Below are 22,750 nucleotides of genomic sequence, written 5' to 3'. Positions count from 1 at the left end.
TGGCAGGCAGAGGTTACAGTGAGCCAAGATTGTGCTACTGCACTCCAGCCTGGACGACAGAGCCAGACTCCGTCTCAAAACAAAACAAAACAAACAAAAAAACAAGCAAAGCTCAGGACACCTAGAGAAGTGAAATATTTTTATCTAATAGGGACCCTATTAGTTATTTTATTTTATTTTATTTATTATTTTGAGACTGAGTCCCACTCTGTTGCCCAGGCTGGAGGGCAGTGGCGTGATCTCGGCTCTCTGCAACCTCCGCCCCCCGGGTTCAAGCGATTCTCCTGCCTCAGCCTTCCTGAGTAGCTGGGATTACAGGCAGGTGCCACCATACCAGGCTAATTTTGTATTTTTAGTAGAGATGGGGTTTCTCCATATTGGTCTGGCTGGTCTCGAACTCCTGACCTCAGGTGATCCGCCTACCTCGGCCTCCCAATGTGCTGGGATTACAGGCGTGAGCCACCATGCCCAGCTGACCCTATTAGTTTTTTTTATGGATTAAAAGAGATCTCCTGTTCTAGCTATGTAATATTTTCTTTTTTTTTGTTTTTTTTGTTTTTTTTTTTTTTTGAGGCGGAGTCTCACTCCGTTGCCCAGGCTGGAGTGCAGTGGGGCAGTCCCGGCTCACTGCAACCTCCGCCTCCCGGGTTCAAGTGATTCTCCTGCCTCAGGCTCCTGAGTAGCTGGGATTACAGGCCTGTGCCACCACACCTGGCTAATTTTTGTATTTTTAGTAGAGACGGGGTTTCACCATGTTGTTGGTCAGGCTGGCCTCCATCTCCTGACCTCGTGATCCTCCTGCCTCGGCCTCCCAAAGTGCTGGGATTACAGGCATGAGCCACCGCGCCCAGCCATAATATTTTCTTCTTGTTGTACGATGGAAACCTCAAACTTCATGTATCATTGAACATAAAAGTAAAATATACTCATAGTTCTAGTTATGTGGTCCAATTAGTAAAAATGAACATTTATATAGCTTTGCTTTTTCTTTTTTTTTTTTTATTAGTCAAATTTAAAAAGCCTTTTTGTTATTCTCCATCATGTGTTAAGTTTTATAGAATAATTTTTATCTAAAATACTGTGTATTGTGGCTGGGCACGGTGACTCACCTATATAATCCCAGTACTTTGGGAGGCCAAGGCAGGTGGATCATTTGAGGTCAGGAGTTTGAGACCAGCCTGGCCAACACGGTGAAACCCTGTCTCTACTAAAAAATGAAAAATAGCTTGGCATGGTGGCACACTCCTGTAATCCCAGCTACTCGGGAGGCTGAGGCTGGAGAATTGCATGAACCTGGGAGACGGAGGTTGCAGTTAGCCTAGATCATGCCATTGCACTCCAGCCTGGGCGACAGAGTGATAATCTGTCTCAAAAAAATAGTAAAATAAAATAATAAAATACTGTATTGTTAGTTAAATTAATAGATATGTTAAAACAGTGACTGGCCATGTGCAGTGGCTCATGCCTGTAATCCCAGCACTTTGGGAGGTCGAGGCAGGTGGATCACCTGAGGTCAGGAGTTCAAGACCAGTTTGGCCAACGTGGCGAAACCCCTTCTCTACCAAAAGTTAGCCAGGTATGGTGGCGCACACCTGTAGTTCTGGCTACTCAGGAGGCTGAGGCAAGAGAATCGCTATTACCCGGGAGGTGGAGATTGCAGTGAGTCAAGATCATGCCACTGCACTCCAACCTGGGCGACAAGAGGGAGACTCCATATCAAAAAAAAGAAAAGGGGCCGGACGTGGTGGCTCACACCTGTAATCCCAACACTTTGGGAGGCCAAGGCAGGTGGATCACCTGAGGTCAGGAGTTCAAGACCAGTCTGACCAACATGGTAAACCCCATCTCTACTAAAAATATAAAATCAGCCGGGCGTGGTGGCGCATGCTTGTAATCCCAGCTACTCGAGAGGCTGAGGCAGGAGAATCACTTGAACCCAGGAGGTGGAGGTTGCAGTGAGCCGAGATGGCGCCACTGCACTCCAGCCTGGGCAACAACAGCAAAACTCCAACTCAAAAAAAAAAGTGACTGAAAGTTAGCTAGTGTTTTTAGTACCGATATTTACTGGTAGTAAATATATACTAAATCCAGTGAAATATGACTTCTCTAACTGGGCTTGACATATCCTGGTTATATCTCATGGCAGCTGAAAACTAGAAATGACTTATTTTTACCTTGTAGCCACAGCACACTTGAGGTTATTCTTAGGTTTTCATTAGAGACAAAGCTGGTTAGTGACTCCTGGATTAAGAATTATGAGTGATCCCATAACAGCCTGTTATTTCTAAAAGCAGAAGACTTGCCCTTATTATAGAAAAAGAAGTGATACCCAGGAGGACCCTCTCTAGAATATAGATTATTCTATGGCTATTTATGTGTCTGTGTGTGTGTATGTTTTGTGTTTTGTGGGGTTTTTTTTTGTTGGTTTTTGTTTTTTTTTTGGTGGCAAGGATAACATACTGTGTTGCCCAGGCTGGACTTTTGTGTGTGTGTGTGATACAGAGTCTTGCTCTGTCACCCATGCTGGAGTGCAGTGGCACAGTCTTGACTCACTGCGGTCTCTACCTCCCGGGTTCCAGCAATTCTCCTGCCTCAGCCTCCCAGGTAGCTGGGATTAGAGGTGCATGCCACCATGCCCAGCTAAACTGTTTGTATTTTTTAGTAGAGATGGGGTTTCATCATTTTGCCCAGGCTGGTCTCAAACTCCTGGCCTCAAGTGATCCTCCTGCCTCAGCCTACCAAAGTACTGGGATTACAGGCATGAGCCACTGTGCCCAGCCTGTTTTTTTAATTGACAGAAACAAAATATTTTGGGCTGGCCGTGGTGGCTTGCACCTGTAATCCCAGCACTTTGGGAGGCCAAAGTGGATGGATAGCTTGAGCCCAGGAGTTCGAGACCAGCCTGGGCAACATAGCGAAACCCCAGCTCTACAAAAAATACCAAAATTAGCCGCACACAAAATTAAGCGCACACTTGTAATCCTAGTAGTCCTAGCTCCTAGGGAGGCTGAGGTGGGTTGAGCCTGGGAGATCCAGGCTACAGTGATCCATGATTGCACCACTGCACTGAGCCTGAGCGACAGCAATACACTGTCTCAAAAAAAATAAAAATAAGTGAAGTGAAGGCCAGGCAAGGTGGCTCACCCTGTAATCCCAGCACTTTCAGAGGCCGAGGTGGGTGGATCACCTGAGGTCAGGAGTTCAAGACTAGCCTGGCCAACATGGTGTAACCCTATCCCTAGTAAAAATACAAACATTAGCCGGGCGTGGTGGCACATGCCTATAGTCCCAGCTACTTGGGAAGCTGAGGTGGGAGGATCCCTTGAACCTAGGAAGCGGAGGTTGCAGTGAGCTGAGACCATGCCACTGCACTCCAGTCTGGGTGACAGAGTGAGACTCTGTCTCAAAAAAAAAAAAAAAAAGTGAAATGAAATAAATAATATCTATTTATTGTATACAACATGACGTTTTGAAATATGTATACATTGTGGGATGGCAAAATTGAGCTAATTAACATACCATTACCTCACATTTTTTGTGGTGAAAACACTTGAAATTTCTATTCAGCAATTACAATATATTATTATTATTATTATTGTTTGTTTCTTTGTTTTTGAGACGGAGTCTCTGTCACCCAGGCTGGAGTACAGTGGCGCGATCTCGGCTCACTGCAAGCTCCGCCTCCCGGGTTCATGCCATTCTCCTGCCTCAGCCTCCTGAGTAGCTGTGACTACAGGCACCCACCACCACGCCTGGCTAATTTTTTGTATTTTTAGTAGAGACAGGGTTTCACCATTTAGCCAGGATGATCTCGATCTCCTGACCTCGTGATCCGCCCACCTTGGCCTCCCAAAGTGCTGGGATTACAGGCATGAGCCACCGCGCCCAGCCTACAATAAATTATTACATATAGTCACCATCTTGTACAGTATTTCTCTTCTAAGTTGATTTTGTTACCTAAAAATGTGGGTTTCTTTTTTGCTTACATCATAGAATTTAAGGCTTTTAGCATTTTGAAGTAAAATGATATAAAGGCTCATACCTGTAATCCCAGCTACTCTGGAGCCTGAGGTAGGAGGATCACCTAAGCTTGGGAGGTCAAGGCGGCAGTGCATGATGAGACCCTGTCTCAAAAAGAAAGATATAAAATTTGTTTCAACCTTTAATTTTCTTTGTCAGCTCTTGGCTCTCTAAATAAATATTCTGCCACTCAGCTACTGTATAGCTTGTAATGTTCATAAATTATTATTTAACCAAAATGTTAGAATTATCAAATATACAGATCCATTAATTGGGGACTAAAATTGTTGAGGCCTAAATTTAAGGTAGAGTAAGTAATTAAGAGTTACTTCTAATATGAACAAAACATTGAGCTGGTTTGCTAGTCATCAGACTACAATTCTTGGTGTCCTGCAGTCACTTAGCCTGCTCTGCTGACTTTCTTTGAACCAGTTAGTCCCAGGTGGGAAATGTGTGCATGGTTTACAGATATGTGACCTTCATTTGTGGTTATTTACTAACAGGAACGAGTAATTCCCACGGGACTGTTAAACTTTAAAGTTATTTGTGGCAGATCAAATTTTAAAAACAAGACAATTCCAAAAGTTTAAAAAATACAGATCTTTTTTTTTTTTGAGACAGAGTTTCACTGTTTTTGCCCAGGATGGAGTGCAATGGTGCGATGTCGGCTCACCGCAACCTCCGCCTCCTGGGTTCAAGCGATTATCCTGCCTCAGCCTCCTGAGTAGCTGGGATTACAGGCATGCGCCACCATGCCTGGCTAATTTTCTAGTTTTTTTAGTAGAGACAGAGTTTCTCCATGTTGGCCAGGCTGGTCTTGAACTCCCAACCTCAGGCAGTCTGCCCACCTCGGCCTCCCAAAGTGCTGGGATTACAAGTGTGAGCCACCACGCCTGGCCATCATGTGTTCTTAAGAAAGATTTAAGTTCATTTAAAATTTAGAGATCAATAATTATCCAAATATGTTTCTTTCTCATAGAGACTCCAGTGTCTCAGGGTTACTGTGGTTGATTTAGTGGTATTTACTCTTTGATGTCTTATTGTATTTTGCTTTGTTTGATATTCAGACCTTATTTTGCTTTTATGAGATGAAATTTAGAACATACACCTCACATTGATCACTAAAAATTCTTCTATAAGATGTGATATTTGATTTTGTTAATCCTGCCATAACTAATTCCATCTTAAAAGTTAGGCTGGCCAGGCATGGTGGCTCATACCTGTAATCTCAGCATTTTGGGAGGCTGAGGCGGGCGGATCACGAGGTCAAGAGATGGAGACCATCCTGGCCCACATGGTGAAACCCCATCTCTACTAAAAATACAAAAATTAGCTGGGCATGGTGGTATGCACCTGTATAGTCCCAGCTACTCGGGAAGATGAGGCAGGAGAATCACATGAATCCAGGAGGCGGAGGTTGCGGTGAGCCGAGATCGCACCACTGCACTACAGCCTGGCGACAGAGCAAGACTCCATATCAAAAAAGTTAGGTTATTGTTATTACTTATTTGGTGTATGATATTAAGCCTTCTATTAAATTTAGTTTCCAAATAATTTTTTAAGGACTAATATATGATGTTTCCATACCATTTATTATATATTGTTACTAAATTGAGGGTCTATGTATTTGACCTTAGGAGTACAAAGATGAGGCAAAATTCATGCCATCAGGGGACTCAGAATTTTGTAGGAAAGATATATAAGTAAACAACTAACTAACAATAGGATGTAATGAATGCAACAGTGGAGATAACACAAAAGTGAATGATTTAACTCAGGAATGGGTTTGAAGAACAGATAGGAATTTGCCAGACACAGAAAAAAAGAACTTAGTAGCAAAGAAGAGTATGTATGGCCAGGTCCGGTGGCTCACGCTTGTAATCCCAGCACTTTGGGAGGCCGAGGCGGGCGCATCACAAGGTCAAGAGATCGAGACCATCCTGGCCAACATGGTGAAACCCCGTCTCTACTAAAAATACAAAAAAAAAGTTAGCTGGGCATGGTGGTACGCCTGTAGTCTCAGCTACTTAGGAGGCTGAGGCAGGAGAATCGCTTGAACCCAGGAGGCGGAGGTGGCAGTGAGCCGAGATCCCACCACTGCATTCCAGCCTGGGCAGCAGAGTGAGACTCCATCTCGAAAAGAAGAGTATGTATGATCAAAGGAATGAGCCAGTGTGGCTTATCAAAGCACACTGATTGAAAAATCTTAACTTGGAAGCTCTAGCATGATCTTGCTTTTTAAAAGATGAGGACTTTTTCTCCTTTTAATAAGACTACTTTCATGGTCTGATTTCTGCTCTGAGATTCAAAAATATTTTTGTTATCTCTTCTTGATACTCCAGAGGGTAAGATATTATGCACAAAAGAGTTAACGTATCAGCCTTGAGGCTGCTGTCGTTAGAAGGGCCTGCTTACAAAGCTGGCCTTTGGCTATCGAGGAACTAGGCCTGCAAAAAGTTTCCTACACTAATATGAAAAGTTTTCTAACTGCAATTTGGTAGTTGTTAGACAGCGAGTGCCAACAAAACCAACTTTTTTTTTCTTTTTTCTTTTTTTTTTTTCAGGCAGAGTCTCGCTCTGTCGCCCAGGCTGGAGTGCAGTGGTGCCATCTCAGCTCACTGCAGCCTCTGCCTCCCAGGTTCAAGCCATTCTCTGCCTCAGCCTCCTGAGTAGCTGGGATTACAGGCAACCACCACCATGCCCGGCTAATTTTTTTGTATTTTTAGTAGAGACAGGGTTTTACCACCTTGGCCAGGCTGGTCTTGAACTGCTGACCTTGTGATCTGCCTGCCTCGGCCTCCCAAAGTGCTAGGATTACAGGTGTGCGCCACCGCACCCGGACTTTTTTCTTTTTTTTTTTTTTTTTGAGATGGAGTCTCCCTCTGTTACCCAGGCTAGAGTGCAGTGGCGCGATCTCGGTTCACTACAACTTCTGACTCCCAGGTTTGAGCGATCCTCCTGCCTCAGCTTCCTGAGTAGCTGGGATTACAGGTGTCTGCCACCACACCCAGCTTATTTTTGTATTTTTTGTAGAGACAGGGTTTTGCCATGTTGGCCAAGCTGGTCTCGAACTCCTGACCTCAGGTGATCTGCCCGTCTCGGCCTCCCAAAGTGCTGGGATTACAGGCGTGAGCCACCGCACCCAGTTGATCCCATTTTTTTTAAAGCAAAAAATGAATAACAGAAAAACCCACATGCACACATAGTGTTCTAGGACCATACACATCAAACTCTTAGAAACTGACCAACCCCAGCTGGGTGCGGTGGCTCATGCCTGTAATCCCAGCACTTTGGGAGGCTGAAGTGGGCGGATCGCCTGAGTTCGGGAGTTCGAGACCAGTCTGACCAAGATGAGAAACCCCATGTCTACTAAAAATACAAAATTAGCCATGCGTGGTGATGCATGCCTATAATCCCAGCTACTTGGGAGGCTGAGGCAGGAGAATTGCTTGAACCCAGGAGAGGCAGAGTTTGCAGTAAGCCAAGGTTGCGTCATTGCCCTCCAGCCTGGACAACAAGAGCGAAACTCTGTCTCAAAAAAAACAGAAAAAAGAAACTGACCCCCCTCTAGGGGCTAGGATTGAAGTGAGGATTTATCATTCTACTTTCTACAATTTTTTTTAAGTTTGTTACTATATACCTGTCTTTTTATTTATTTATTTTTTTTGAGATGAGGTTCGTTTTGTTGCCCAGGCTTGGGGTGGAGCGGTACGATCATATCTCACTACCTCAAACTCAAGCAGTCCTCCTGCCTCAGCTTCCCAAGCAGCTAAGATTATAGATGAGAGCCACAGTACCCAGCACCTCTGTGTTTTCTGAATTTGTTACAGTGAATTATTTTTTAAAGATTTTTGTAAAGCTTTTTACAAAAAATTTAAAGATCTGTAAAAATTCAAAGTTGAAAATATAGTAATAATACCGTGAATGTATACCACGTGGTATAAAGCCCACTAAGAGTGATAGTTTTTGGATTGCTAAATATTTAATGAAACATAGGCCCGGTGATTTGGCTCATGCCTGTAATCCCAGCACTTTGGGAGCCTGAGGTGGGCGGATCACCTAAGGTTAGGAGTTTGAGACCAGGCTGGCCAACATGGGGAAATCCCATCTCCACTAAAAATACAAAAATTAGCCGAGTGTGGTGGCGTGCCCTTGTAATCCCAGCTACTTGGGAGGGTGAGGCATGAGAATCACTTCAACCTGAGAGGCAGGGGTTGCAGTGTGCTGAGATTGCGCCACTGCACTCCAGCCTGGGCGACAGAGTGAGACTCTTGTCTAAAAAAAAATAATAAAATAAAATAAAATTAATAAAACAATGATGGTACCAAATTCTTTAACTTTTTATGGATCTAAGTTCTCTGTGCAAGATCTCATATCATTACTTTCAAGTCACTTTGGAAATACCACTCTAAAAACAGGTGACAGGCTAGATTTGGCCCTTGAGTATGCCAACCCGGGTTCTATCTCATAATTCTATATAATCTCAGATTAGTAACAACTTTTGGATTTTAGAGTTACTAGCTTTTAAATTGACAGAGTGGTATTTGCAAAATGAATTGAAAGCACAGCCACACCGTGGCTGCTTTTGTGCTATAACAGCTGAATTGAAGAGATATAACAGAGATGCTATGGCCCACAAAGCCTGAGGTATTTATTATTTGGCCCTTTGCAGAAACGGTTTGCTGACCCCTGAGATGGCATTTAGGCTTTGGAGAAAATTAGATCTTGGACAGACCTGGGTTTATATCTGAACTTTGCTATTTACTAGCTTTGTGATCTCAGGAAAGTTTAATGTCTTTACTTCTTAGTTTCCCTATCTGTAAAATCAGAATTGTAGTTACCTAATTCATAGGAATATGAGGATTAGATAACACATGTCAAATACATATGTAACTTATTGTACATAGTGGCTGCTTATTTAAATGCAGCTGCTATTACTGTTCTTTCCCAACCATGCTAAAAGTTTTTAGAGTTTAACATGTTGACAGTGTATAGAATTTTTTGGAGTAAACAATATTGAAGATAAGAAGTCTGGCTAGGAGGTAGTTTTAGTGGTTTAAGCCTATGGGCAGTAGTTGAAAGGTATGATATGAATTCAAGAGATAGGAAGAAAGAAGCAATAGGACTTTGTAATTGATTGCATGTAAGAAGAAAGGAAAAGGAGAAAGAGGAAGCAGAGGTGACATTCTGGTATGGAAGACAAGGAGAAATTTCATACCATAATCTAAATAGTAATGCTAGGAGATGGAGCCAGTTAAGTGAGATATATATATCTCTCTCACTCTCTCTCTCTCTCTCTCTCTCTATATGTATATATACACACACACACACACACATATAAGCTGTTGAGGCTCTATCCCCATTTTAAGGTAATAGGAAGTAGTACTCAGTGAAAGATTAAAGATTTGCATTTCTATCTTAGCAAGTAAGTATAGTAGAGTCTTAATAAAATGTATATATACAACAATATTCTCTCTAGAGAATTCTATATAAAAGTCAGTATATTGGCCGGAGCACACTGGCTCACACCTGTGTTTTGGGAGGCCAAGGCAGGAGGATCACTTACGACTAGGAGTTTGAGACCAGCCTGGGCAATATACCGAGACCCTGTCTCTACAAAAATTGAAAAAAGAAAACCACACAATTGGCCGGGCACGGTGGCTCACGCCTGTAATCCCAGCATTTTGGGAGGCTGAGGTGGGCGGATCATCAGGTCAGGAGATCTAGACCATCCTGGCTAACACGCTGAAACCCCATCTCTACTAAAAATACAAAAAATAAGCTGGGCATGGTGGTGGGTGCCTGTAGTTCCAGCTATTCGGGAGGCTGAGGCAGGGGAATGGCGTGAACCCAGGAGGCGAAGCTTGCAGTGAGCCGAGATTGTGCCACTGCACTCCAGCCTGGGCGACAGAGCGAGACTCCATCTCAAAAAACGAACAAAAAAACACACAATTTGCCAGATGTGGTGGTGCACACCTCTAGTCCCAGCTACTTGGGTTGCTAAGGTGGGAGGATTGCCTCAGCCTAGGAGTTTGAGGCTGCAGTGAGCTATGATTGGGCCACTGCACTCCAGCCTGAGTGACAGAGTGACACCCTGTCTGGGGGGAAAAAAAAGATATATCTTGGAGCTTTGCAATTACCAAAGGGCTGAAAAGACCTTGTTGAAATTGTTCCATCTACAAAACAGTTTCCTTAGTGTGAACTTCAAGTCAGTGTTGTACTATGATTTATGTGGCATTGTTAGAAAATGAGATATTCCTCCTAAGAGAATTTTTTCAAATAATGGATGATTGCCTTTTTAAGCATTAATACCTTTTAATGATTTTTTTTTTTTTTTTTTTTTTTTTTTTTAATGACAGAGTCTCGCTCTGTGGCCCAGGCTGGAATGCAATGGCTTGATCTCGGCTCATTGCAACCTCCACCTCCTGGGGTCGAGTGATTCTCTTGCCTCAGCCTCCCAAGTAGCTGGGATTACAGGCACCATGATTACCACCATGCCTGGTTAGTTTTTGCATTTTTAGTAGAGACAGGGTTTCGCCATGTTGGCCAGGCTGGTCTGGAACTCCTGACCTCAGGTGATCTGCCCGCCTCTGCCTCCCAAAGTGCTGGGATTACAGGCATGAGCCACTGCTCCTGGCCTTAATGATTTTTATCACAGATATTTAAAAAGATATACTTTCCTTTGCTACCTGATGTTGAATACATCTAATTTGACTTAATTTCTTAATTAATGTCAAAATGAATTTCTTAATTAAAGTCTAAAATGACTTAATTTCTTTGAGATTCAGGGAAATCATTTTGAATATCAATTATACTGTGCTGTTGTCCTGCTGTATCCTCTAATGCTCTTCCCATGTTACCTTATTTACTTCTGTAAAAAGTTTCTAAAACTCTCTTTTCAAGAGCGTTTGATCAGTCTAAAATAAAATTACAAAATCTAGTTTGGAAACAATTTATGTTGATTTGTTTTCCTCATTTCTTCAGATGGTATTTTGAAGCAAGAAATCAATCTAATACTCTCTTCATGTCCATAGGTAGATATAATCTGTGGTGATCACCTGTTGGAGCAGTATCAAACTCTAAGGGAAATCCGACGTGCAATAGGTGATGCAGCAATGCAGGTAGGTTATAGACATACCCATGTCTAACAGATAAGTTACTTAGTGAAAGTTATCCATGTTATCAGTAAGTTTTCATAAATATTCTACAATACTCTTAAAATTACCTACACTATAAATAATAATTATATTTAATATTTATCAAATTCTTGCTGTGTGTCAGGTACTGTTCTAAGTAATTTATGTAGATTAGCTTATTTATTCTTCATAATTATTCTAAGAAAGCAGGCAGTTTTTTATTTCCCATTTTAAAGATAAAGGAAACTGAGATACAGTAAGGACATATAACTTCCTACAGTCAGTGGGTGAGACAGGGCTCAGACTCTAGGCAGTCTGATTCTAAAAGCCTTGTTTTTTTCTGCCTGTCCAGTGCTATAATACAATTTTGAAGGCTTCTAGGCCAGTGCATCCAGAAGGACATTTCAAGAAAAACTTGCAAGTACTTATTAGGCTTTAGAGCCAAGTTTGTCCAACCTGTGGCCCTCAGGCCACATGTGGCCCAGGATAGCTGCGAATGGGGCCCAACACAAATTCATAAACTTTCTTAAAACGTGATGAGATTTTTTTTTTTTCTATCAGCTACTGTTCGTACTGGTAGATTGTATTTTTATTTATTCATTTTTTTGAGACAAGGTCTTGATCTGTTGCCCAGGCTGGAGTGCAGTGGCACTATCTCAGCTCACTGCAGCCTCTGCCTCCCAGGTTCAAGCAGTTCTCCTGCCTCAGCCTCCCTATTAGCTGGGATTATAGGCATGCGCCACCATACCCGGCTGATTTTTGTATTTTTAGTCGAAACAGGGTTTCACCATGTTAGCCAGACTTGTCTCAAACTCCTGACCTCAAGTGATCCGCCCACCTTGGCCTCCCAAAGGGCTGGGATTACAGGGGTGAGCCCCTCTGCCCAGCCTGTGTTAGCATATTTTATGTTGGCCAAAGACAGTTCTTCCAGTGTGGCCCAGGGAAGCCAAAAGATTGGACACCCCTGCTTTAGAGATTCACATAGCTTTTCTTATACAGTAGATAAGAACTCAAGGTAACTATTTTGATGTTTTAATTAACCTATAATGTGAGTGGGAATATAATGTGAAGTCTCTTAGTCAAAACAATAAAAACCAAGATAGGATCTACAAGTTTAATGAAGAGAAAATAGGACCACATATTCTAATGTATTTCTGAATCTATAGTGGAAAATTGTTTTTGTTTTTGTTTTTTTTTGAGACAGAGTTTTGCTCTTGTCGCCCAGCCTGGAGAGAAATGGTGTGATCTTGGCTCACTGCAACCCCTGCCTCCTGGATTCAAACAATTCTCCTGCCTTAGCCTCCCGAGTAGCTGGGTTTACAGGCATGCGCCACCACGCCCAACTAATTTTGTGTTTTTAGTAGAGACAGGGTTTCTCTGTGTTGGTCAGGCTGGTCTCTAACTCCCGACCTCAGGTGATCCACCCACCTGGGCCTCCCAAAGTGCTGGGATTACAGGTGTGAGCCACTGCGCCCGGCCATGAAAATTGTTTTAAGCGCTATATGACTCTGAGAAGCTTATGAAGTACTAATGAAGATTTGATGAACTCTCAAACAAATTTTTGTTTGCTAGAAATATAATTCTTGGGGAAAAAAGGGCTTCTGCTGTGAGTGGCACACATAGGGCATCGTTTGCTCTTGGTGCCAGAATCAACATCAAGAGATTTCAGAAGCATAATTTTTTGGTACTTGGGCAGCTGGTGATCATTGGTCCTGTAGCCCTTACTTGTGTAAATTAGACAGTTGTGACTTTTTTTTTTTTTTTTTTTTTTGAGACGGAGTCTTGCTCTGTCAACAGGCTGGAGTGCAGTGGTGCGATCTCAGCTCACTACAACCTCTGCCTCCCGGGTTCAAGGGATTCTCCTGCCTCAGCCTCCCAGGTAGCTGGGACTATAGGTGCCTGCCACCACGCCTGGCTAATTTTTTGTATTTTTAATAGAGACGGGGTTTCACTGTGTTAGCCAGGATGGTCTCAATCTCCTGACCTCCTGATCTGCCTGCGTCAGCCTCCCAAAGTGCTGGGATTACAGGCGTGAGCCACCGTGCCCAACCGTGACTTTTTTTTTTTTTTTTTGGAGACAGAGTCTTGCTCTGTCACCAGGCTGGAGTGCAGTGGCGTGATTTCGGCTCACTGCACCTCCTCCTCCTGGGGTCAAGTGATTCTAGTACCTCAGCCTGCCAAGTAGCTGGGACTATAGGTGTCCCACCACACCAGCTAATTTTTGTATTTTTAATACAGATGAGGTTTCACCATGTTGGCGAGGCTAATCTCAAACTCTTGGCCTCAAGTGATCTGCCCACCTCAGCCTCCCAAAGTGCTGGGATTACAGGCATGAGCCACCACACCTGGCTGACAGTCATGGCCTATTGGGTAAATCCAGGTTTCTGCTCCCTCTTAGGGCTGTGTGGTGTGATGCACTGTTTCTAGGTTATGTGATTGGTTTGTTGTATTAAATGTTGTGGGTGATTATAACACAAGGACAAACATTTTGTGTATCTTAAGTATAGAAAACATATGGTAAATATCTCTTATTAAAGACAAGAAATGCGGCTAGGTGCGGAGGTGGCTCATGCCTGTAATCCCAGCTACTCGGGAGGCTGAGGCAGGAGAATCGCTTGAACCCGGGAGGCAGAGTTTGCGGTGAGCCAAGATCGCACTACTGCACATCAGCCTGGATGGCAGAGCAAGACTCGGTTTCAAAAAGAAAAGAAAAGTGATTCTTGGCCAGACATAGTGGCTTGCTCCTATAATCCCAACATTTTGTGGGGCCAAGATGGGAGGATCATTTGACCCCAGGAGTTCCAAGACTCGCCTGGGCAGTATAGCGAGTCCCATCTTTACAAAGGATAGAAAAATTAGCAGACATGGTTGTGCATACCTGTGGTCCCAGTTACCTGGGGAGGCTGAGGCAGAGGGATTGTTTGAGTCCAACACTTCAAGACCAGCTTAGACAACGTGATGAAACCCCATCTCTACGAAATACAAAAATTAACCAGGTGTGGTGGCACATGTCTATAGTCCCAACTACTTAGAAGGCTGAGGAGGGAGAAGATTGATTGACCCAAGAGGTTGAGGTTGCAGTGATCCATGATCACACCACTGCACTCCAGCCTGGGTGACAGAGTAAGACCCTTTTTCAAAAAAAGAGAAAGAAAAGAAATATAATTTTTTTTTTTGGTATAATTGCCTATGTTCCTTTGTCTCAATGGAACAACTGCTCAAAAGAAGATGTGAATATTATAAGAATTATCTTTTTTTCTTGTCCTCACAATCTGTTCCCAAGAATTATTTTCTTAATGCAAATTATACAATTCCTTGGAAGAAGCAGAAAATATACACATATGCATAGTTATATGTGCATAATGTACATATGATATATTTTAATTGACATATAATGAAATGCATGAGTTTCAACAAATACCTATTTGTTTAACTCAAACCCCTCCTTCACATACAGAACCTTTCTGTCACTCCCAGAGAGTTCTCTCATGCTCCTTCCCAGTTAATTCTTCTCCCTAGCACCAAGGCAACCATTGTTATGATTTTGTCACTGGGGATTAGTTTTCTCTTTTCTTTCTTTCTTTTTTTTTTTTTAAGACATGGTTGGGCCAGGTGTGGTGGCTCACGCCTGTAATCCCAGCACTTTGAGAGGCCGAGGTGGGGGGATCACCTGAGGTCAGGAGTTCAAGACCAGCCTGGCTAACATGGTGAAACCCCATCTCTACTAAAAATACAAAAAATTAGCCTGGCATGGTGGCGGGCGCCTGTAATCCCAGCTACTCGGGAGGCTGAGGCAGGGAATTGCCTGAACCTGGGAGGCAGAGAGGTTTCAATGAGCTGAAATCACACCATTGCACTCCAGCCTAGGCAACAACAGCAAAACTCTGTCTCAAAAAAAAAAAAAAGAAAGACAAGGTCTCACTCTGTTGCCCAGCCTAGAATGCATGGAATGCAGTGGCACAATCATGGCTCAGTGTAGTCTCAACCTGGGGGGCTCAATTGATCTCTTTCCACCTCAGCCTCCCAAGTAGCTGGGACAACAGACGTTACAGATGTGCACCACCACATCTGGCTATTTTTTTAAATTTTTTTGTAGAGATGGGGTTTTGCCATGTTGCCCAGGCTGGTTTTGAACTCCTGAGATCAAGCAATCAGCCATCTCAGCCTCCCAAAGTGCTGGGATTATAGGTGTGAGCCACCATGCCTGAACTCTGTTTCTTAAAATAGCAGTTTTGTTAAGATGTAATTCACATACTGTATTAGTCCATTCTCACATTGCTATAAAGAAATACCTGAGACTGGGTGATTTACAAATAAAACAGATTTAATTGTCTCACAGTTCTGCAGGCTGTACAGGAATCATAGCAGCTTAGCTTCCAATCATGGCTGAAGGCAAAAACATGATAGGAACCAGAAGAGAGAGAATAAGGAGGGAAGTGCTACACACTTTTAAACAACCATATCACACAAGACCTTATTCACTTTCGTGAGGACAGTACCAAAGGGAAATTGTGTTAAACCATTCATGAGAAATCCAACCCCGTGATCCAATCACCTCCCACCAGGCCCCACCTCCAACATTGGGGATTACAATTCAACATGAGATTTGGTGGGGACACAGATCCAAACCATATCATTCCACCCAAATCATGCCCCCCCCCCCCACCAAATCTCATGTCCTCACATTTCAAAAGATAATCATGATTTCCCAATAGTCCCCCAAAGTCTTAACTCATTTTCAGCATTAACTCAAAATTCCATAGTCTCATCTGAGACAAGGCTAGTCCCTTCTGCCTATGAGCCTGTCAAATCAAAAACAAGTTAGTTACTTCCAAGATACAATGGGGGTATAAACATTGGGCAAATAACTCTCATTCCAAAAGGGAGAAATTGGCCAAAAGAATGAGGCTATATGTCCCCATGTAAGTCTGAAACACAGAACAGCAGCCATTAATTTTTTTATTTTTATTTATTTATTTATTTTTTGAGATGGAGTCTCTCTCTCTGTCACTCAGGTTAGAGTGCAGTAGTGTGATAGGCTCACTGCAAACTCTGCCTCCCAGGCTCAAGTGATTCTCCCACCTCAGCCTCCCAGCTTGGTGGGACTGCAGGTGCACACCACCAAACCTGGCTAATTTTTGTATTTTTTTGTAGAGATGGGGTTTTACCATGTTGCCCCGGCTGGTCTCAAACCCCTGGGCTCAGGCAATCTTTCTGCCTCAGCTTTCCAAAGTGCTGGGATTACAGGCGCGATCCACCATGCCTGGCTCTTATTAAATCTTAAAGCTCAAAATTAGCCAGGCATGGTGGTGCACTACTGTAATCCCAGCTACTTGGGAGGCTGAGGTAGGAGAATTGCTTGAACCTGGGAGGCAGAGGTTGCAGTGAGCAGAGATCACACCACTGCACTCCAGCCTGGGCAACAGAGCAAGACTCTGTCTCAGAAAAAAAAAAAAGCTCTAAAATCTCCTTTGTCTCCCTGCCCTACATCCATGGTACACTGGTGCAAGGGTGGGTTCCCAAGGCCTTGAGCAGCTCCACCTCTGTGACCTTGCAGGGTTTGGCCCCCATGGCTTCTCTCACGAGCTGGTGTTGAGTGCCTATGGCATTTTCAAACTCAGGGTACAAGCTCTCAGTGGATCTACCATTCTGGGATCTGGAGGACAGTGGCCCTCTTCTCACAGCACCACTGGGCAGTTCCCCAGTGGAGACCCTATGTGGGGGCTCCAACCCCACTTTTCCCCTCCGCACTGCCCTAGTAGAGGTTCTCTGTGAGGGCTCTGCCACTACAGCAGGCTTCTGCCTAGACATCCAGGCCGGTCTTGAACTCCTGACCTCAAGTGATCTGCTCGCCTCAGCCTCCCAAACTGCTGGGATTCCAGGCGTCAGCCAGCATGCCTGGCCAAAAAGAACATTTTTAATTAATTTTATTTTTAAAAATTCAATAAAGATTTCCACAATAAACCATAGTCATTAAGTCTGCAAATATATATGCAGTTATGCGTCACTTAACAATAGGGATATGTTCTGAGAAATGCATTGTTAGGCAATTTAATGATTGTGCAAGCATCATAAAATGTACTCAGGTTAGGCATGATGTCTCACACCTGTAATCCCCGTATTCTGGGAGGCCGAGGCGGGAGGGTCACTTGAGCCCAGGAGTTTGAGACCAGCCTGGGCAACATGCTGAAACCCTGTCTCTACAAAAAATACCAAAACTGGCAGGGCATGGTGGCATGCACCTGTAGTCCCAGCTACTTGGGAGACTAAGGTGAGAAGATCACTTAAGCCTGGGAGTTCAGGGCTGTTGCGAGCTCTGATCATTCATGCCAGCCTGTGCGACAGAGCAAGACCCTGTCTCAAAATAATAAATGAATGAAATAAACAAACTTTCTTTTTTTTTGAGACAGGGTCTTGCTGTGTGGTCTTGCCGTGTTGCCCAGGTTGGAGTGCAGTGGCATGAATATGGTTCACTGTAGCCTCAACCTCCTGGGCTCAAGCAATCCTCCTGCCTAAGCCTCCCGTGTGGCTGGTTACCAGAGGTGTGCTACTGGCTAATTTTTTTATTTTTCGTAGAAATGGGGGTCTCACTTTGTTGCCCAGGCTGGTCTTGAACTCCTGAGCTCAAGTGATACTCCAACCTCAGCCTTTCAAAGTGCTGGGATTACAGGCATGAGCCATGAGCCACCACACCTGGCCTTGTGTTTAAATTTTTTTATTTTTTTTATTTTTATTTTTTTTTGTTTTTGAGACAGGGTCTGGCTCTGTCACCCAGGCTGGAATGCAGTGGCATGATCTTGGCTCACTGCAACCTTTGCCTCCCAGGCTCAAGTGATCCTCCCACCTCAGTCTCTTGAGTAGCTGGAAATATAGACATGTGCCACCACACCTGGCTAATTTTTGTATTTTTTGTAGAAACGGGGTCTCACTATGTTGCCCAGTGTGGTCTTGAACTCCTGGGCTCAGGTGATCCATCTGCCTTGGCCTCCCAAAGTGCTAGGATTATAGGCATGAGCCCCTGCACCTGGCCTTGAGTTTAAATTTCTTTAGATAGACATCTGCTCTCTCTGGTTTACCACTGGTCTTCAACATTCCCTATTGACTTCACATACCTAACTTATGTATTCATTTATGTTACTGGCCTGGGCCTTGTGGGCACTTGAATTTGTGAACCTTTTTCTAGAATTCTGGTGAGTTTTTACTGTAATTGCCAGGAACACAAACCAGATTGCAGTGAGTTGAGGAGTGAGGAAGTGGAGCCATGGAAAAGCTTAGCAAAGAAGCGAAAGAGAGTAATAGCCAGAGCAGCACTGGAAATACAGGATATATGAGCTGCAGCCCCTTCTCTGTGTTGCTCAGTTCAGGTCTGTGGCACATTTCCCAATGACCTTTCCTTTTAGCTAGTTATCCAGTCTGCAGGAAATTAGAAATAGTCCCTTAAAAAGGTGGATTGCGGCCAGGCGTTGTGGCTCACACCTATAATTCCAGCACTTTGGGAGGCCAAGGCGGGCGGATCACCTGAGGTCGCAAGTTCAAGACCAGCCTGACCAACATGGAGAAACCCCATCTCTACTCAAAATACAAAAATTAGCGGTGGGTGTTGACGCCTGCCTGTAATCCCAGCTACTCAGGAGGCTGAGGCAGGAGAATCGCTTGAACCCGGGAGGCGGAGATTGCAGTGAGCCGAGATGGCACCATTGCACTCCAACCTGGGCAAGAGAGCGAAACTCCATCTCAAAAAAAAAAAAAGGTGGATTGCTTGCTGGATGCAGCCTTGGTGAGAGCCAAAGAATTAAGATATGGTATCAAGAAAGGAGATAGAACGCCACAAAAAGTAGATAAAAAGACTTGGACACATAGCATCTGGAATCATATAGTATGGGGGTTAAGTTGCCTAACTGCCCTGAGGGCATTCTTTACTCTTTTAAAAAATTCTTTTTCCTTTTTTTTTTTTTTTAAATTATATAAGTAGAGAGGGGGGGTTTCACCATGTTGCCCAGGCTGGTCTTGAACTCCCAGTCTCAAGTGACCTGCCCACCTCGGACTCTCAAAGTGTTGGGATTACAGGCATGAGCCACTGCATCTAGCTGAGGGCATTCTTTAAGGCAGAAGTAAAACATATATATTTTAGGCTTTCATTAAATGAGTAAGTGTTTCAGAGCTTTAGCAATTATTATATGGTGAGCTGCATTTATGTGGAAATGAACAGATCTGCGATGCGTTGTAGTAGTTGAGTCTTTTTTAGGAGAATCTAATGCTTAAATAGTCTATTAAGAAATCTAGGGCCGGGTGCAGCGGGTCACACTTGTAATCCCAGCACTTTGGAAGGCTGAGGTGGGCAGATCACCTGAGGTCAGGAGTTCGGGACCAGCCTGGCCAACATGGTGAAACCCCGTCTCTACTAAAATTACAAAAATTAGCCAGGCGTGATGGCGGGCCTCTGTCGTCCCAGCTGGTCAAGAGGCTGAGGCAGGAGAATCGCTTGAACCCGGGAGGCGGAGGTTGCAGTGAGCCAAGATTGCACCATTGCACTCCAGCCTGGTGACAGAGCCAGGCTGCGTTTCAAAAAAAAAAAAAAGTCTGGGCTGGATGCGTGCCTCACACCTGTAATCCCACACTTTGGGAAGCCAAGATGGGGGTATTGCTTGAAGCTCAAGAGTTTGAGACCAGCCTGGGTTACATAGCAAGACCTCGTTTATACTGGGAAAAAAAAATTTTTTAAGTAGCCAGGCATGGTGGCACATGCGTGTGTGTGGTCCCAGCTAGTTGCGAAGCTGAGGTTGGAGGATCACTTGAGCCTGGGAGATTGAGGCTACAGTGAGCTATGATCGCGCCATTGCACTCTAGTTTGTGTTTATGGCTACATGATAGTTTCAGAATTGGCTCCTGAGAGTCATTAAAAAGACACATTGACAAGCTGGTCTAGATGGCTCATGCTTGTAATCCCAGCACTTTGGGAGTCTGAGACAGGCAGATTGTTTGAGCCCAGCCTATGCAATACGGTGAAACTCTGTCTCCTACAAAAAATACAAAAATGAGTCTGGTGGTGGTGCGTGTCTATTGTCCCAGCTATTCATAAGGCTGAGGTGGGAGGATCGCTTGAGCCCAGGTGGTCAAGGCTGCAGTGAGTCCAGATTTGGCCACTGAACTCCAGCCTGGGCAACACAGCAAGACCCTGTCTTCAAAAAAAAAAAAAAAGTGGGGCTGGGTGTCGGGCCAGGTGTTCTGGCTCATGCCTCTAATCCCAGCACTGTGGGAGGCTGAGGCAGGAGGATCATCTGAGATTAGGAGTTCAAGACCAGCCTGGCCAACATGGCAAAACCCTGTCTCTACTAAAAATACAAAAATTAGCTGGGCCTGGTAGCACGCACCTGTAATTGCAGCTACTCGGTAGGCTGAGGCAGGAGAATCGCTTGAACCTGGGAGGCATAGGCTGCAGTGAGCAGAGATCGCACCACGGCACTCCAGCCTTGGCAACAGAGCAAGATTCCGACTCAAAAAATAAATAAATGTATACATACATACATGCATATGATACATACGTACAAAAATTAGCTGAGTATGGTGGCGGGTGCCTGTAATCCCAGCTACTTGGGAGGCTGAGGCAGGAGAATTGCTTGAACCTGGGAGGCAGAGGTTGCAGTGAGCCGAGATTGCACCACTGCACTCCAGCCTGGGCAACAGAGTGAGACTCTGTCTCAAAAAAAAAAAAAAGCACATTCACAAGGAGTGTTTGGTGAATAAGAAACTATATGGTCCACTTATTTTCTTTAAATTAAAGAATTTCACCTTAGTGTTAGATTATTAAAAAAAGTAAGCCAGCTTTGACTTGATCATTTTCATTACTGGTTTGAAAGAACTGCAAAATCGTCTTTTTTTCTCCCGTTTTCAGGATGGTCTGCTTGTCCTTCATTATGGTCTTGTGGTTTCTCCTCTGAAGATAACTTGAAGATTCTAGGCACATTATGAGGAGGGAAACAAAGGAGGCTTCTGCAGGACTGCATCTCACCAAAGATTTCCATGAAATGTAATTGCTACCACTTTGCTGTTCAAGACATAACTTACCTATTTTTAGCACCAAGAATTATAGCGTTTATAAGTACAACTTGGAACGATGGAATGCATCTGTTACTAGAGACTGTATATAAAAAGCAGCCAAAGCTCAGGGGAAATTTTTCAAAAATTGAATTTTAAAATTTCTTATGATTTTAAATACCTTGACATTGATTTTGCTTCCCATCTTTGAAGTAATTGGTTAGTTTTCTTTGTTCAGCCATTTCAAGTTGGTGGTTGGGATATCTGCTCTCTGGGATGGCATCAGTTGGGCAGTCATCTTTTTGGAAGAGAAGTGTGCTTTTGAATGGAAGATTCAAAGCCAGTCTTTGTTAAACTGCAGGGTGTACTCTCAAAGACCAAAACTATTGGCCACTTTTGTATGTTGCCAGCATATTTTGAACTTGTACCTTTTTTTATACTAGCAACACTACAAAGGAGAAGTTACTCATTTCAAAATGGATGAATTGTTATTATGTGTGAAGAGACTCTGAGTTTATGATCTGTGCCATAAAATTTCAGTGTAATAAGACTTCTTCAGTACATCTTCCAATAAGGGGTGCTGCTTTGTGACAGTATTTTTATTTCTGACATTCATTTTATTTGGGTACATAGTGTGGTTGTTGATACCTTGCAATAGTATTGCTTCTGAAAGTAATAAAAATTTTTAGGAGAATTTGAGAAGTTTTCAGAATTACTTATTCATTGTTTTCTTAGTAAGTCAGTTTAATGTTTATTTTTCTCATTATTTCATCACTGCAATAAAGAATAAGGGTGTTTGAGCTCACCTCCATGCAAAGACTTCAGTTTTAAAACATTATTTGCCTAAAATTAGCATTGTGATGCTTTCTGAAAGAAATATTTTATAAATCCTGTTTAACAGCAGAATTTCTGAATGTGTAGAGACTACTACAAAATTGGAAAAAGATTGGCAATTCTTTGTAAAGAATTTGTGAATTGTGTATAAATTTATTCTAACATTTAATAAAAATGTATTTTAACCTATTTGGGAATGTTAGTGTTTACTGTGGGTTTAAAAAAAAATAACCAGGCCAGGGCTGGGTGCAGTGGCTCACGCCTGTAATCCCAGCACTTTGGAAGACCGAGGCAGGTGGATCACCTGAGGTCAGGAGTTCGAGACCAGCCTGGCCAATATGGTTAAGCCTCGTCTCTACTAAAAATACAAAAATTAGCTGGGTGTGGTAGCAGGTACCTGTAATCCCAGCTACTCAGGAGGCTGAGGAAGGAGAATTGCTTGAATCTGGGAGGCAGTGAGCCGAGATTGCACCATTGCATTCCAGCCTGGGAGACAGAGCAAGACTCCATCTCACAAAAAAGCAAAAAAAAAACAAAAAAAAACCAGGTCAGGCACTGTGGCTCATGCCTGTAATCCCAGCACTTCGGGAGGCCAGACGGGCAGATCATTTGAGGTCAGGAGTTTGAAACCAGCCTGGCCAACGTCTCTACTAAAAATACAAAAGTAGCTGGGCATGGTGGTGTGTGCCTGTATTCCCAGCTACTTGGGAGGCTGAGGCAGGAGA

General features: G+C 43.6%; 1 protein-coding gene and 1 non-coding gene across 3 annotated transcripts in view; both read left to right on the top strand.

Annotated features, from left to right (window-relative positions):
- The window catches only part of PCGF6 (polycomb group ring finger 6), a 47,993-nt gene extending 25,779 nt beyond the window's left edge, over nt 1–22,214 (top strand). For both annotated transcript variants that reach the window (XM_034931416.3, XM_055093342.2), the window contains 2 exons: nt 11,055–11,141; nt 21,049–22,214. In XM_034931416.3, the coding sequence (XP_034787307.1) occupies nt 11,055–11,141; nt 21,049–21,105 (144 nt within the window). In that variant the 3' untranslated portion in view covers nt 21,106–22,214. The remainder of the gene's footprint in view (nt 1–11,054; nt 11,142–21,048) is intronic.
- On the top strand, nt 12,747–12,879 carry LOC112438778 (U11 spliceosomal RNA). Its single transcript, XR_003027133.1, has one exon. It is a non-coding gene; the product is annotated as a U11 spliceosomal RNA (small nuclear RNA).
- Nucleotides 22,215–22,750: the final 536 nt, after the last annotated feature.

Source organism: Pan paniscus, chromosome 8, assembly GCF_029289425.2.
Source record: "Pan paniscus chromosome 8, NHGRI_mPanPan1-v2.0_pri, whole genome shotgun sequence".
In the NCBI taxonomy this organism is placed as follows: domain Eukaryota; kingdom Metazoa; phylum Chordata; class Mammalia; order Primates; family Hominidae; genus Pan; species Pan paniscus.
Note: the sequence above shows the minus strand (reverse complement) of the source record. Positions and strands in the feature narration are given on the sequence as shown.